The 17,121-nt window shown below is 42.5% G+C and overlaps 1 protein-coding gene across 1 annotated transcript; it reads left to right on the forward strand.

The window, feature by feature from the left end:
- The first annotated feature begins 4,454 nt into the window (after positions 1-4,454).
- HHLA1 (HHLA1 neighbor of OC90) lies at positions 4,455-15,151 on the forward strand. Its single transcript, XM_056483121.1, has 12 exons — positions 4,455-4,581; positions 5,036-5,119; positions 5,217-5,300; positions 6,604-6,687; positions 7,252-7,308; positions 7,417-7,503; positions 8,307-8,399; positions 9,469-9,666; positions 10,452-10,523; positions 10,760-10,834; positions 13,999-14,155; positions 14,798-15,151. The coding sequence occupies exons 1-12, from the start codon at positions 4,455-4,457 to the stop codon at positions 14,937-14,939; spliced, it is 1,260 nt and encodes a 419-aa protein (XP_056339096.1). The 3' UTR covers positions 14,940-15,151.
- The last annotated feature ends 1,970 nt before the right edge of the window (positions 15,152-17,121 follow it).

Below are 17,121 nucleotides of genomic sequence, written 5' to 3' on the forward strand. Positions count from 1 at the left end.
CTTGCCTCTTCTCTGTCTTTTAGGAATGGGGTCTCTCTAGAACCCTGCCCTTACTTGCTACACCAAGTCCTCTGTCAGATGATTTTCCCCTGCCCTGCTGCCATGAACAACTCTGGCCAGGTTAAATAAATCAGTACTAAGTTAGATCTCTGACAGGAAACTGTCTGCTATCTACCCTTTTCCTTAGGAGCCTTTGTAAGTTGTGCTTTCACATCAGTCTGTGAAACGCTCTGACCAAGGATTTCAGTGTTAGTGTGATTCACTGGTGACCCAGGACAGCCCAGATTCCTCAAAGCAGGAAAATGGGGCGGGGCAGGGCATGCCTTCCTCTCCCACCTCCTAGCTCTGGGTCTTTCACCACAAGCCAAAATCCTTGTGAAGGGCACAGGTATGGGGTCTGTCACCAGCCAGGGCTGCAGAGACCCTCCAGCTGACCAGCCCTGCACCTCAGGGGCAGCTCAGTGGCAGCACTCCTGCTGTCTGTGTTTCCTGCTGTCTGTGTTTCCTGCTGATGCCCTGGGGTTGGTGTGCACAGGGACAGGGCTGGCTGAGCTGCCTGGTCACTCCATGTGCATGGACAGCTCATGGGGAACGTGCCCACGAACCCTGCACCATCATCACAAAGCACAACTCATCCTAGGGCAGATTTTGCAGAGCTAAGGTGATACTTCTCATAGTACAATCAACATTCATAAAGTTCTATTAAAAAAGCAGCAAATCACCCCATTTCTCACCTCAAACAAAGACACAACCCAATAGTTCCTCTTTAATAGGGGACTTGATTATCTAGATGCACCTGTCACCACAGACCCCTGCCCCAAATCACACATGGTTACAAACTTCCCTTTACAAGATTACCCAACTCTCCACTTCAGCCACCTCCCTACAGCTCTGCCAAGCACCAGCTCCTCATACTCAGCTCCACTGAGGAGCATCTCTCACTAACTCCTCTCTATTTCATTGAACCAAACCAAAGATGACAAAAATATGATCAGAATCCAGAGATGTGAATTGGTTTTATACCTATCTCCAAGCAGACTGCACCTCCACTGCTGCCACCACATCAGCCTGTGAGCAGGCTTGAGATGTCACTCTGGTCTCCTAACTGCAGAGTCCACAGATCCATTAAAAAAAAAAAGCTCTTGCAAGTCTCAGGAGGCTTCATAACAGCAGACAGTGGAAGAGGGAGACAGGCCCTGTGGTTTTCATGACAGCAACATCTTCACAGTCTGTAGTCTAACAGTGTGCCAGATCCCAAATCTTGTTGCAAGAAAAGCCAGGTTTAGGATTTTTGGTGCTAGACTAATCTGTGGGACACTGGACTCTGTCCATGCATAATTACTCCTCAGAAAGGTGATGGAGAATGAAGTCTGGGAATCAGATTTGGCCAACACTTTCTGCCTTAGTTCTTTTCCTCTGCCCATGCTGTGCAGACACTGGATGAGTCCAGTAACAAGGACTGGGCAGATGGACTGGATAGGTGGGATGATCTGCTTGAAAGCTCCCAGAGCTTTGCTTGGATTAGCAGAGCTGGCACTTATACACCTTTCACTCATCAGACCAGCAAACACAGACATTTCCAATGCAGAAATATTTACTATTGTTTCACCATCCCAAGGAAGAGTCTCTTTAGAGCCACTAAATACAAATAAGCCATTTTTTGAATGTATTAATTCTCTAGTGGCTTTAATATGAAAAAATATTTCAAATATGACAATAATAGTTTTCTAAGCAAACAGTATTGTCTTCAAGATAATGATTTGCTTCATACTTGCAAGATTAGCTGCTCCAGGAGGATATTAAAAAATTTTGGACTTTTTTTTTGCTGATTTTCATATCATCCCTCATTTTTGACAACTACAGATTTATTTGACATGTTCTGATAATGAAAAATGGGAAACATGAAAATAAACCTTTTTTTTTTTTTTTCCCTAACCATGCTTAATTAAATCTTTGAAACCTGGAAAGCAGCTCATGGTCTGAAAGGCAGAACACTTAATCCTTACCAAGCAGGTAGGGAAGGCAGCACAGGTGACAGTAACTACAGAAACACAAGATCAGGAATGATCAGAAAAGCAACATTTCTGTGAAAGAGAACCTCAGCTGACATTTCTGGTTTGAAACTAAACATAAGCAAATTTTATCTTGTTTTAACAGAAAGGCTTTAGGCCCCTGATGTGCCAGGTGCCTTTTAGGCAGAGCTCATCCTGCCAGAGCAGAGGGTTGTGTTGACAACCTTACCAAGTCCCTAGAAAAGCCAGGTAGGTAGGATTCAAAAGTTGAGAGGCACAGAGGAAATACTGATTGTGGGATCTCTGTTCCTTTGTCATTTCCAACACCAATCTTTCTCTGCACCACAGAAATCTGATATCTCTCCTGTGGTCAAATCATTCTGGGACAAGGGCTGGACAAAATTGCTCAATACTAAAATTTTAACCCCACCAAAGGAGCATTTCTCTCTCCTAGACCAGCCAAACCTGGAAGTCAGCATCCATAATGCAGGGGCTCTGCTGGCATGTGGCAGTGAAGATGAGCCTGGGGTTTCTATGTCTCTTTCTGGTTTTCAGCACAGGTAAGGACAATGGTCTGGTGTCCCCCAGGGAATAACCCTTTCCCAGCTCTTTCCCAGCTGCTCCCATAGCCCCATTCCCACTGGAGCTCCAGGTGACATGCAGCATTCCCAGGTGATGTCTATTCCTGGGTCCCATGCCAGGAATCTGGAATCAGAAAGGTTTATAAGGAAAGAGAGAAGAGCTCCCAGCACCTAGATCGTTGATCCAAATTTAGCTCTGACTAATTGAGGGTTGTTAATGCAGCTGATTAACACTGCAGCACAATTTATAAGCCCTGGATTATACACTGTCTACTGGGTATCTCTCCTTTATAAACACATATAAAGGGGAACTTGGATGGGCTGAGAAGCTGAAGCTTCATAGGAACATGGCAGATTGGCAATTTCTGGCACTGACTCCCTTGGAGAGCATTTTGGGTTACTCTTGGCAGGCACTCAGCTCTCCTCTGATGGGACAGGAAAACCTCAAAAACATATCTCCAACTTGTCCTGCAACCTCTCATTTACTGCTGTGCACCTCAGCTGGTCACTGAGCAAGTCCCAGAAACCCAGCCCAAGCTCCTGAGCCCAGTTTCAGCCCATTCCCCCTGCACACAGCTCCTGAGGACAGTCCTCAATGCAGAACTGCTCTGAATAACAAACATGCACTGAGAAGGGAGAATTGTTTGGATTTGGCCTTATTTTACTCTGCACCTTGCAGCAAAATCTGTATGCAAGCCTAGTGAAGATCTCTACAAATACTTACTATTATATTTTTATTTTGATTATTGAGGGGCAAACTCAACAGGCAAAACTGTTTCTCAGTCTCTTTCTTGACTTTTCAGCTTCGTGCATAAGAAAAGAAAATAAGAAAGAGAAGCAAGTGGCAGTGCTGGCTACTGCAGGTGAGAGGCAGCACACCAGGAGCCCGGGGTTGGTGTTAATGGGAGAGGGAGATGCTGTGCTGGGCATGGGGGTGGCTCCTGCAGGGTCTGTGAGCCCCAGCCCACCCCTGCTGCAAGGCCATCCCACTCCACCCAGCCCCTGGCCAGGTTAACAACAGTCCTTCCCAAAATCTACTCTCCTCTTTTTCCTTTCTCTCCTTCCCAGCTCTTCATTCCCTTTTGTTTTTCCTTTTCTCTCTTCTGTTCTATGGACAAGAACTGCTTTCAGCCCTGGGGTGCAGCTTGGCTCCAAATTGGTTATAAATAATATTGATGTCACAGGAAAATTGCATTTCTCTCCAAATTCAATTTTGTTCTCATCTCAGCTTTTAGTGCTTCTTTTTCTGTCCTGCTCTGTTCTTCCTCTCTCTGTCATGCTCACACACCTTCCTCCCTCACACAGACATTCAGCTGCTCTGCTCCAGCATGACTTTGTGGGAGGGGAGCAAAAAATATCTTTGAAAATTTCGACTTGGGAAAAACAAATAAGCAACATCAACAGAAATAAAACATATTAAGATAAAAAGTGTGATTTGCCTACAGCAAAATTATTCTCTTGTAGGGAGCAGTATAGCCATCGATGTAGCTGAGAAACAAAAATCTGTATTTTCCTGTAGGTTTGGGTAAGGGGGAACATTTCCTAGGCACTTTCTTGCCTTTTGTGATATGAGATCTGCTGCTGTGCTGGCACAAACACCCATCACCCAGCAGGAGAGGGCAGCAGCATGCCAGGGCTGGCTGGGTCCTGCAGCTGCTCAAGGGCATGGCAAGGGCACAGCTGGCAGACCTGAATTTTGGCCCACCATTCTACTGCTGCTATATCTTGCTATTTTCTGCACTCATCTCTGTGCTCCTGGAATTTTATTTTCCCATCAGTGCTTTTTTGGTGCTCCCTAGTAAGTAATCTGCTCATTTTGGTTTTGCCACCCTGGCAGATTTCTAGCACATAGGAGCAGTGGATGCACAGCTGTTTCCTTGTGCCCTCATGCACCCCTTTGCTTTCAGAGCTGCCTGCAAAGTCCCTGGACCTGGCTGCTATTAACCTGACAGAGCTGGTGAATGGGATGCTCAGCACTGCACTCAGAGGTAATGGGACCTGGCTGGGCAGGTCTCAGCTGCCAGCCCAGCACTGCAGGAGAAAAGGGTTAAGAGAAAAGGTAACAACGTTAGCAGGAGAAGCTGTAAACATGTGTTATTGGTCCCAGAATTACTTCTAGGAGCATGTTACCTTCATGCATTTATTGTGCAGATGGCTGTCTGCCCCAGAGACCTTGGAAATTAGTGTGGGTTTATCTATAGATACAATATAATCACTTGTGGGACGCCTTTTGAAAGCACTTTCTAATCCAGTGTACATTTTAATTAAAAGAAAAACAAAATAAAAAGGAAGGAGCAATACAAATGCTCTTTCCTTCGGTGGAGATGAGAAGGGACTGAGTGAGAGGAGCTGTATCCTCCTGGCACCAAATGAGCAGAGACAAAGCATGCTGTTCTCACAGCTTGTTGCAAGCACTAATAGCATGGACCTGTGTTTCTGCAGGTACCAAGAAACTCTTCTCTTTGCTGAGTGTCACCTCTTACAGCTCGTTTGCCTTCCACAAAGTGTCAGTCACCATTTATAACCGTGAGTGTTGGTGCTTTGCTTGGCTCAGGAGCAGTTTCTCTCCCACAGCCTGGGCAACAAGACACTGATTTTTTTCTTTCTCTGTCTCTCCCTCCAGTCTCTAATGCAAAAAACATTGACCCTGGCAAGTTCCCTATGCACTACTGCTACTGTTTGAATAATGTGACAAATGACTTGACAGGTGGGTACACAAGAAAAGCTGGCAATTGCATGTGCTGAAGCTGAATAATTTCCTCTGGAGCTGAAGGCTGTAGTCTGACTTCTGCAGAATTCATCCTTGTGATTACCACCACACACTGAGGCCAGCAGCCATAACTCACAGTAAGTGGCTGCTCTGACTCCAGGAGCTCAGTCTCACTGGCTGCCCCAGCCAGCCAGTCTGGGATGGAGCCATCAGTCACTGGCGTGGTGTGACTGGCAAAAGGCCTCCCTTTCCTCCTGGGAATACAAACTGCAGCACAGGAGAGACTGCCAGCAATGTGTGATTCATCACCCTGGCCACTGCTTCTCTCCTGAGATAACCCACAGGAGATGGACAAGGCTCCACAGGCTCACCAACTTCAATGAGCCCAAGAGAAGTGAAAAACCAGGACTAACATCTTCATAGGACTGTTGAATGGACTACAAAATACTGCCAGGCAAACCCTTCACCTGAAATCCTCATTCACACCCTGATTTCACAGGATTTCACATTTCAGGAGGCATGAGTGGTTGGATTCTGTGGTTAATGCAGGGCACCCAGAGTGGATCAGCAGCTGCAGACCAGACTCCAAACCCTCTGTGCCACACATAGGGGTGACCTGCACAAGCCACAGTGCCTTCCATGGCTTTATCTGCACCCACACACCTCACTAGCCTTTATGGATAATTACCCAGCTTGCCTTGGAGAATAACAGAGAAATTTAAATCTTTCTGATGCAATTCCAGGATATCTTGGGGTTTAGAGCATTCTCCAAAGCAGCAAAAATTCAGGGCTCAGGTCCATCACTCCCTAAGTGAGAACAGTGATCTGTTACTGCTAGAGAATTCCACCACAACACCACCAGCCATTTCTTAGGCTGACATCTGAATCATCAGTGTGCCTGAAGCAGATCCCAGAGGAAAAAATCCAGTGCCTGTTGAGAGGTCCTACACAGGAGATAGGAAATGACAGCAGGCAAAGCCTGCAGGCTTTGGATCTCCTCCATTTAAGCAGACCAAGTAGAGCATTACTTTAAATGTTCTCTTGAACAGACAAATTCTATTGAAGTTTGCTTTTAGACACACTGATGTCGTTTTGGACATATTTTTAAAATATACTTCTGAAAGGATTCTCATGGTTTCTTCAGTCCACTCCAGCAAAATATTTTAACCTATAAAATATTCTAAACCTTGTCATGTATGAGCATATAGCTAAAATATCACATATAGAAGTGAATTTTTGACTTGGCATACACGATAGGATATGTGTTTGAAATAATAAACTTTCTCTATTTGTTGTCTAGATTTTACAGCTCTACTTGTTGATATCATTGGAAACTCCACCAGTTATCTCACAGAAATTTTCAAATCCACTTCTATTCTCTCAGGTTTGCATTTCCTTTGAACATTTATCATTGTCTTATCTGTCTCCTTCACTCCTGGCATGAAAACAACCATACAAATATGGATAAAAGCCTATTGCTCTTACTCAACAGCATTTTTCTTGCAACAGTTGGAACAAGACACATATATAATGTGTATGTGTGTACATAGAGATGTACATGTTTCTATGAGCAGTTATGTTGCTTGAATGTTTTATAATTAATTACTAAAAATTGGTGGGTTTGAGGATTATTATTACACACTGATATTTTGAGCAATTCTGATTGACAGAGAAAAAGTATGGGCTATTTAATCTGAAGATTTTTTTCCATATAAAAATATTTCTAATTTATAATTTTAATTAGACAGGATTTTTTCCCTGAAGATACTAACATTTGGATTTGATGGTGATTTGAGGTTTTTGTCAAAATTTAGATCAGAAGGAATATTCTTGGTCAGCTGCCATAGCCACATGCCATTTTTTGTTTGTGCTTTCAACTGTTTAATAATAATTCCATGTAAGGAAAACTGGTAACCATGATCTCTTTTATGCTATTTTTGCCTTTCAGTGCGACAGAGCAATGACTCTGATTGTATCTACATCTGTGTGATGGCAGGGCAGACAGGTAAAAGTTAAAATCATTCCACCCAAAAATATTACCCTAGTTTTCCTCAGTGAGGATTTATACTGGAAACAAGTCTTTCTTGATATTTGTAAGCATTTCTATTTGCAGGGAAAAATCTTACTGATTTTTTGGAATTACTAGAAAAGTCTCCTGTTATTAATTACACCTTTTCCAGTAACACATCATCTGACCTGGGTAAGTACATCCTGGGGAATAAAAGGAAACAGGAACCAGAGTGAAAATCATGTCCAGATAGCTCTTGCAATAAGTACCCCATCCTCATTACTACTACTATAAATATTAATTTATTTTTATTATTGCTGATATATTTGAATAGTATTATATATTTTATTACAGTTAGAATATTTTATATTGTTGAAAATTTAATACAATAATTATATCATAAATGTAAGTATATGTAAGTATATGTATATATATCATAAATGTAAGTAGAAGTAAATGTAACTTTTACAAACTTTTAGATTTCATGGTCTGCTGGTGGAGGAGCAAACAAAACGTGCTGGGATGAGAACTTTTACAGAATTCAGCATTAGGCTGGGGAGGGTGTCTGGTGCTATTAAATCTTGCTGGGTTCCTTCCATAGCTCTCAGCACAAATGACCTCCTACCTTTACATGAGTTTCCTTCAGAGTGGAGGTGAGCACATTGTCCTGCGTGGTTCCTCCACCCAAAACTGCTTTGCCAGTTTGAGCTGCACTTCAGGTGCTCAGCTTTCACTGTTGCCCATCACTCTCCCCCATTTTCAATGATAGGTTACTGCAGGCAGACTGAAATCAGTGGCAAGTGTGTGCTGAAAGCTGTGGGATGTTTCAATCCTTTTAAAAACAAACAAGAAAAAAAGATGACACTTGGCCCAAACCCCCTTAAATTAGAAACAACAGCTGCCTCTATGGTAGCAGAATCTAATTTATTTCCTTTTTCTCACACAATATGCAGTGGACAGTGAGTGCTCTAACCTTGTCTTCTCATACCTCAAAGACCTAGATTCGGTTTTTTCAAGTTTTGTGAAATTGCAAGAAGACCCAAACAAGACCCTGGATTCATCAGCAGAATATGTGTGGACCTTTAAATGTGAGCAAATATTGTCAGACCTAAATTTGGGTTCCCCTTTGATTAATGACTTGACAAGTGATCATGTATGTTTGCTGCACAGTTAACTGTGATGTTAACTCCAAATAAAGGGTAGCATAAAATTTCTCTGAATCAGCAGGTGATGTCAGTAATGCAATGAAGAGCTGGAAGATAGAAAAACTCTTGTGAAAAGCCATTTTACCAGAAAAAATATGTTTTCTAAAGAGGCAGAGAAAAAGAGAAAAACTTGTTGCTGGTTTCAAACCAAACAATAAGATTATTTAAAATGTTTACTCTTATTTTCTATGGTCATTTTTTTCCCTGTATTATTCTCTATTTCTTTATATGACATTTGGTTGTGCTTGAGCATTTCATAAACTTTAGTAAATTTAAATTTGCTACGGGGCTACAAGATAGGAAAGTGCTGCTCTGCCCCATTTTGGAAGCCAAAAAGCAAGGCTTTGCACCTGCTGACTTGTAGTAGAAATCAATAGAAATTCTGACCTTGACTCCTTGTCATTGCAGCTGTATCTGTCTTGTACAAATTGCCTGCATTTCCCAAAGCCAGTCTTCTGTCTTTTATAAATTTCTAAAATTTCCTTAACCACATGCCAACCTTGTTATCCATTGTAGCCACAAATGTCAGTTCTCAAACTGCAGCATCTGCCCTCCAGTACCTGCCTGCTTACCTTCAAACAGGCAAGACCTCTCTCTCTTTCTACTGCAGTGAAGCAGATCAGGAAATTAAGCACAAATTATGTGAAGAAAAAACCAAAACCCTGCAGAAACATTTCTATTTATTTTTATTTTTTTATTTATGAAAACATACACATTAAAATGCTCTCAGTTAAAATTTCAAACATTATTGAATCTCCCTGTGTTTCCATATTTTAAACTAAATGGAGAAGTGGCTGCTCAAGTAGTGCCAGGGAAGCACTCAAGGGTGGATGGGATTTTTGGGGTGTATTCTCTATATTATTCTCCCCCAGTGTGTTGCAGGTGCTGCTGCCATGGGGCACCAGCACCCCCAGTGTGCTGGTGCCCTCTCTCTGCCCTCTTGCTTCTCCAGCTACCAGGATCCCTCTCGCACAGAAAGGGGGGGAAATCCCCACCACGAAGCTCCCCCCGTGGCCAAAGACAGCTGCAGCCAAAGGATCGTGGTTTCCATCACCCCACGTGGATGCTGCCCGGCCCCAGGGCACGGCCAGAGCCCCTCTGAGCCCTGGGGGGAGCCTGGCCCCATCTCCAGCCCTGCAGCCCAGCCCCAGTGAGTATGGCCAGGAGCTGGACCTGCCCCACCCACTGCTGTGCCCTTCAGGGACACCCACTCTGGGTTAACAGTGAGTTGATTATTGCAGAAATGTCAAAACCAGCTGTAGTTTCCATCCTGTAGTTTCTTATCCTTAGGGGGAAACTTGGTCTTGCTTCCCACAAACACTTCTGCCACTCGGATCTTCTCTCACGTTTTGCTCCAAATTTGGTGAGCAGACCTGTGAAAAAGCAAGATAGAGATGCTTTTTTTGGTGTCCCCTAAACATGCCTTCTTGAAATCCTGCCCTTCCCTAATCCACAGGTGTCATTGGATACTGCTGGGAACCAGGGAAAAAGTAGTCTTGAAGCCCTGGGTTTCTCAGCAGTATCCAACACCAAATTGTGCACCTGCATGGTGTGTGAGAGCTGTGTGAGTGTCCTGTGATGTTTTGCAGAAAGCATGTTTTCAAAGAGGTGTTGCCCTCTTGGACCAATGAGTCTTTTCTATTCTGTACTGCACGAACTACCCTATGTATGTGTAGTGTTTGTTTAAATAAAGCTCTCTCTTTTTCTCTCCATTACACAAAGAACTATGTTGCATTATCCTTTCTGCAGCTCCTATAGCCAAAATGCACCACACAGGCTTTTCAAGTTCAAGTGCAGTTTTTGTTCTATTTCATCCTGGCACATCTATGTCACTGTCAGTACTGGGTGAGGGACTCTGGCTGTTGAGCACACATAGCAATTCTTCTCAGCAGACAGATGGATAGTGAATAACTGGAAGTGTCTCTGCTCCCACAGCTGACATGTCCATGTTTTGGATGCAGACAGTGTCTCCACAAGGAGCCAACAAACTGATGCAAACAGAGCCAGGTAAGACTGATCTGGGATTGCAACAAAGTGTGTCAGCTGGCACATTTATGAACTAGAAAGTTATATATAGAAATATATGTCTGGTAATGCATTTATACATCACTATCTATGTAAATGTTTATTAATGAACTCTGAGTTTAGGGTTAATTTTTTATTATTTTCTGTTGCTCCTTCCATAAGCTTGCCTTTTTGTTTTAAGGTGTCAAAGCAAGTTCTATTCTTTTCCCTCCCACCAGATTTGCCTTCCACAGTTCTGTCTGTGCCACCTTCCTACCGACCTGGTGTGACACTGACACTTTACTCAGCTGCCAGTAAGTAAATGCACCTCATGCAGCAGAAACAGCAGGATGTTTGAAAGTAATGCAAGGTAGAAACATTCCCATGCAGAAAAAACACACATGGTTCATTTGCTTGTGGTAGTTTAGGTATGTGAGCCACCCAAAATATCCAAGGGACTGCTTCCCATTTGTTTGTGAACTGTACACAACTGCAGATTCAAAGCATAGATGATATTGTGGTGATAGAATTAACATAAGTACTCTGCGCCGTGATTTTTGTATTGATTGGTTATCAGAGAATTCATTCTTGAAAGTAATTCCGAAAGAAAATACGATGCTTTAAATCTCATCATAAATGAAATGATGAAACCAGCTCATGCCACATGAAATCCTCAGAATTGTTCTGAATTTAAAATACTGCAAAATACTTCCTCAGCTAAAAAGAGGATCATCAACAACTAGATTTTCATGAAAGGTCAGTTCTCATCTGCTTGTGTTTCTGTGTGGTGACTGTCTAAGGGAAACATAAATCCTGGGTAAGGATAACATATCAGCCTAAGTTGCAGGGGTCTTTAATATCCTTTAGGCTTGATATTTTAGATAAAAAGAGAGGAGTTTAAGGAACTAAAATGCTGGGCAAATAACTTTGGTTTTCATGGTCATCTTTTTAGCTCTCATAATTTATTTCATTCTGAAATCAGATTTAGTTTTCTCTCACCTTGCTTCTGTTTAAAGAGCTCCAGATACCAGAGCCCTCCTCTGGTGTGCAGCACTATACACCCTGGAGAACCTAGGATGTTTGGAAAAGGATGGGAAACAGGGATTTCAGTGAGATGGGCACACAGGAGTCACCAAATGCCTCTCTGTGAGAAACCATGGTGGCAGAGACTGCCTGCCAGACTCTACAATCATACATTAGGGAAATAAATCCAACAGTGGAATCCCAAAGTAAGAAAGGGCACCCACATTGTTCTGAGGGATGACTCATTATTCCAATAATTCATTTCTAAAGTCACAGAAGCGGGTGCCAACTAATAAAACATGTGAACGTGCATGTTGGAGCGTGCAGGGAGGGATATTTTGAGTCTGAGTCATTCACAGGAACCATAACATTGCTCTTCACTGGCAGCAAAATTTAATCTCAGTGTCACAGGGATGTGATATTGAATTAATAAAAGAGCTGCCCCTGACAGTAATGTGGCAATTTGAGACACACGGGAGGAAATCTCTGCACAGGAGCTGTGGTTCTTGTTTTTTCTGGTCTCTTGACTAATTCACTTCCTTAAGAAAGAGAATTCTTAGAGAAGAAAGTTCTGAAATAAATTCCTACTTTTAATTATCTTTGTGAACTTATGTACTGAACACAAATAAATACATTTCACAGTAGAAATTTATTACAGAAGAGGTATGAAGCCTCACTATGAATAGGCAAAAATTTAAACTTCAATTATGTGATGTGCATATACTATGCAATCAAAAAAATTAAATAGAAAATTAATTGAAAAAGAATTTAATCATTAAACAAATATGGAAATAGGCAAATACAGTGGTAATTTAAAGTGATTGTCAAAAATGAAAACTAAATCAAATTTCCTTAGCTTTCAGCATTTTTGTTTGACTTCTCCTTCTCACATAGATGACTCCAAATTGACATTGCCATAGTTAAATTTGCAGCTAGATAAAACTGAATTTCTGCTGGCAAAATACATAGCTTGAGTAAAACATTTAACACCTGGTTGGCAGGAGAGGAGGACCCACTTCTGTGGAGGCTGAAATCAGCAGGAGGGTGGCCTTCAGCAAGTTTTAATTATTCATCAACTTTACTATTTCTCATCAATTTTAACATTACTTTTCGGGGACAACTTATATTAAAACCTCATTGCCCCATGCTCTGATATTTGGTTATTAACATGAAGTGTGTTCATTTAAGCAAGGAATCATTAATTTTAATTCACTCCATGTAGGAAAATATCAAGGTGTGTCAAATGCTATTGAGTGGACAAAGCTTAATGACATTTAGGTGAAATTGCTGGGGTGAAGAGAAATGAGTCTCCCTCTGGCCCATCTCTGGCTAATTACACCTGATATTTGTGCAGTGCCTTTGACACACAGTGGGTTTTCAGAGCAGCCTGTGAGTTTGGGAGCTGCCAGTGTCTGTGCCTTACTCCTCACATACTCCTGCTATCTTGGTCAAGTGCTGCCAGGAGAGAAATAGTTTCATAGCAATCTCTTTCAGGTTGGCAGAACCTTGATTTTCCTCCTGCCCAAGAATGGCATTTAATATTAAATTTCTTGTCAGCACCAGATGACTCAAGCTTATTTCAACAGAACTTCATTAGTCCAAATTTAACCCTCATAACCTCTGCTATCACATAACATAGCTTTGCCCAGAGCTATAAAGTGTGTGAGACATGTGAACCTGGAAATGCAATTACACTGTCTAAAGGGATTATACTCAGCAGGTAAGGCACTTTATCCACACATGGCCAAGGCCTGCTGCTAGTTACACAAATGGAACAAATACTTGACCATCACACCACAGCTGCCCTTGCTTTCCTCTTTCTTTCTTTCTTTCTTTCTTTCTTTCTTTCTTTCTTTCTTTCTTTCTTTCTTTCTTTCTTTCTTTTTCTTTCTTTCTTGCTTTCTTTCTTGCTTTCTTGCTTTCTTGTTTTCTTGCTTTCTTTCTTTCTTGCTTGCTTTCTTGCTTTCTTGCTTGCTTTCTTGCTTTCTTTCTTGCTTTCTCTCTTTCTTTCTTTCTCTCTCTCTCTTTCTCTCTCTCTCTCTCTTTCTCTCTCTTTCCCTCTCTTTCCCTCTCTCCCTTTCTCCCTTTCTCTCTCTTTCTCTTTCTCTCTCTTTCTTTCTCTCTCTCTCCCTTCCTTCCTTCCTTCCTTCCTTCCTTCCTTCCTTCCTTCCTTCCTTCCTTCCTTCCTTCCTTCCTTCCTTTCTTCCTTTCCTTTCTTCCTTCCTTCCTTTCCTTCTTTCCTTCCTTTCTTTCTTCCTTTCCTTCCCTTCTTTCTTCCTTTCCTTCTCTCTTTCCTTTCTTTTTCTTTCTTTCTCTTCCTCAGAGCCCCAGGATGGCATTTACAGGGATATTTCTCGGAGTAGGGAAGACATTGCTTTGGAGATCATAGCCCAGACAGAGCAAGAAATTCGGATGGCAAGTGTGTGGGCTAGTGGAGAGCTGTGTTTTTCCGCAGGGTGCCCCCAGGCGCTGCTCAGAGAGCCCCGTGTCACCTCCCCTCCCGTCACTCTCGTAGTGCAGAAGATCAACCCCTGTGTGATGGAGCTCTGTAGGTTCTTTCAGCTGTGCCTCTGTGTTGGTCACAGAAGATATTCCAGGAAGGAAGCCATGAGGTAAAACCTGGCACTAGCTTTTCTTCCTCTGTCTGCTTAAGATACTCTTTCAGGCTTTTTTTTTTCCGCCAAATTTTCAATCACCAATGATTATTTTGGAGGGTCTGTGGCCACCAGATGAGACCCAAATGTGTCCCAGTGCACTGATCAGTACCTGATCTGGCTCCAGTATTCCAGCTAAGCAAAAGAAACCCACCTGCATTTTTCCAAACACCCAATGGTGTCATTGAGGTTGGAATCTAGCTTTTTATTTCAGTATTTAGTAAAAGCAGCACGATATCCTGTGCTTATTGCAGAACCATAGATGGGTTTGGGTTGGAAGGGATCTAAAGACCATTTGGTTCCAACATGGGCAGGGGCACCTTCCACTGGCCCAGGCTGCTCCAAGCCCCATCCAATCTGACCTTGAACACTTCCAGGGATGGGGCATCCTCAGCTTCTCTGGGCAGCCTGTGCCAATGTCTCACCACCCTCACAGTAAAGGATTCCTGCCGAATATTTAATCTAAACCTGCTCCCTTTCAGCCTGAAGCCATCCCTCCTCATCTTATCCCTGCATGCCCTTGTCCAAAGCCCCTCTCCTTACAAAGGTAACAAGCCTCTTATCTTTAACTGCATCTCCTGTCTATAACTACATCTTCAGGTACTGTGTTGAATACTATTCCTGGTTTGTGAAAAATGCAAGTTATGTCTGCGAAAAAGTCAAAAGAGTTGCTTACTCCCACAGTAAGTACATTTTCACTTTATATCTCTGTATCTCTACACACCTTATTATGAAGATATAACAAAGGTTTTTGTATATTCACAGAATATTTGCTGTCTTTCATCAGATGGCTATTTTATCTGATAATGATTTTTAAAGGATTAAAAAAAGTATTATTTTATCTTCATGCATGTTTTAGTATTTCATTGTAAAATCTCTTCTAACTAATATTTTCTTGTGTTCTTCCAGCATTAAAGCAAAAATGCCTTAAAAACATCTGTACATCAGTTTAGAGCACTGAGAAATTTTACTGCAAGTTGGAAGACTGGTGGCAGTTTTAGTTTTCTTTTTGATTTCTCAGTGTAAAAATCAGAAAGCAACATGTTATTTGCAAATATTTGAAATCAGACAAGCTATTAACCAGATGTTAACCTAGAAATGTCTCCTCCTCCAAGGCATTGTAAAAATAATGTGTGAAAAAGAGATATTTTATACAAGTGATGTAACTGCAATAAAAACATTGAAAGGCTTTAAAAAAAATCTTATTTTATAAAGGATATTTACATGGTTGGCTAGTGAATGCAAATAGCTTCTATTTGTTTTATTGACATTTTAGACATAGTAATTAAAACTAACAAATGCAAAGTAATTTAAAAGCAACCTGAAATACTGAAGACAAGAAGGACTCTCTGGTGTTAAACACATAAAGATTATCTTCTAAATCAAAAACTTCCATTACCCAGGAAGTGACAGGATCTCTTGTAATTTGAGATATATTCGTGTGAGCTCCCCAAATTCATAGAAACATAGAATTATAGAATGTTTTGGGTTGGAAGGGACCTTAAAGATTACTACTTCCAACCCCACTAGATCAGGTTGGTCAGGGTCACTTCCAACCCAGCTTTAATGTCCTTCATGTGCAAGTCTGGTGAACTAAAAACCAGATTGAAAAAAATGAAATCAATTGCATGATCCCATATTTTTCTATGCTGCAGCAACATTATGCTGCTATCTACCCACAGTGTATGTCATCAAGACATTAATATTGTTTTAAAATAAGAAGTTTATTTGCACTACAGCTGCTGCACATTGATGTTTCACTGAAGAAAGTTGTGTTCCAAGGCAAAGCCAAGGAGAAAGGTGACAATATAAGCAATGCTGACCCCAGGGAGAGGTGGGATGCAGTAATACTCTTCCAAAATGCATTTCACTGTTGTGGTCAACAGCATGAGAGAACTTCTGTCATGTCAAAAAGCAGGATAGATTGGAGTAGTACCAATTACAGCAGATATTGAAAGGCCAATGGAATAAATAGGAATGTTGGCACAGTGAGTATATGCTGGGAATAAGACATGCTGATTTCCAGAAGGACCTCAACAGGCTGAAGAAATGGGCCAACAGGAACTTCATGAATTCAAGAAGAAGTGCCATGAAATGGCTGTGGTGCTGCCATGCTGTGAGAGATCTCCTGTTGCAGCAGCTCTCAGTCTGTGCCCTTTGCCTCTTGCCATGTCTGTGGGCACCACTGGGCAGAGACTGGCTCTGTCCCCTCGTCACCCTCCCCTCAGGGATTTACAGGATTGATGAGAACCCCCAAGGCTCCTCTAGTGGAGAGTCCAGCTCCCTTGTGCCCTCCTCGTGAGAGATGTTCTAGTCCCTTCATCATCTCTGTGCCCCTTCTCTGAACTGTCTGTTTTTTCCATGTCTGTCCTTTACTGGGAAGCCCAGACCTGGACTCAGGCCTGCAGGTGTGGGCTCACCAGTGCAGAGCAGAGGGGCAGGACCCCCTCCTTCAGTCTGCAGGCAGCACTTTGTCCAGTGCAGACAAGGACATCCTGAGCCTTCTCTGCTGCAAGGGCACCTCTTAGCCCTGTTCAAGCCCGTGTCCAGCAGGACCCCAGGTCCTTTCCCACTGAGCTGCTCCCAGCTGGGTGGCCCCCAGCACATGTTGGTGTATGAGGCTGCACCTCTGGAGGTGCAGGCTTGGCACTCCTTGTTGAACTTCATGGAGCTCCTGTTGAGGTCCTTCTGGAAGGCAGTGTGACACTTTGAAATGCCAGTCACTCATCCCAGTTCAGGGTCACCTGCCATCCTGCTGAAGGTCCCAATGTCCAGATCATTAATGGACAGCCAGCAGTGACTGCTGGAATGACCCACCAGTCACTGGCTTCACCAGTCACAGACTTTGTGCCACTGGCCACCATCCTTGGGGCCCCACAGTCCATTTTCAACCCACCTCCCCAGGCACATCCAGCTCAGATACC

This window comes from Oenanthe melanoleuca, chromosome 2 (genome assembly GCF_029582105.1).
Source record: "Oenanthe melanoleuca isolate GR-GAL-2019-014 chromosome 2, OMel1.0, whole genome shotgun sequence".
NCBI lineage: Eukaryota > Metazoa > Chordata > Aves > Passeriformes > Muscicapidae > Oenanthe > Oenanthe melanoleuca.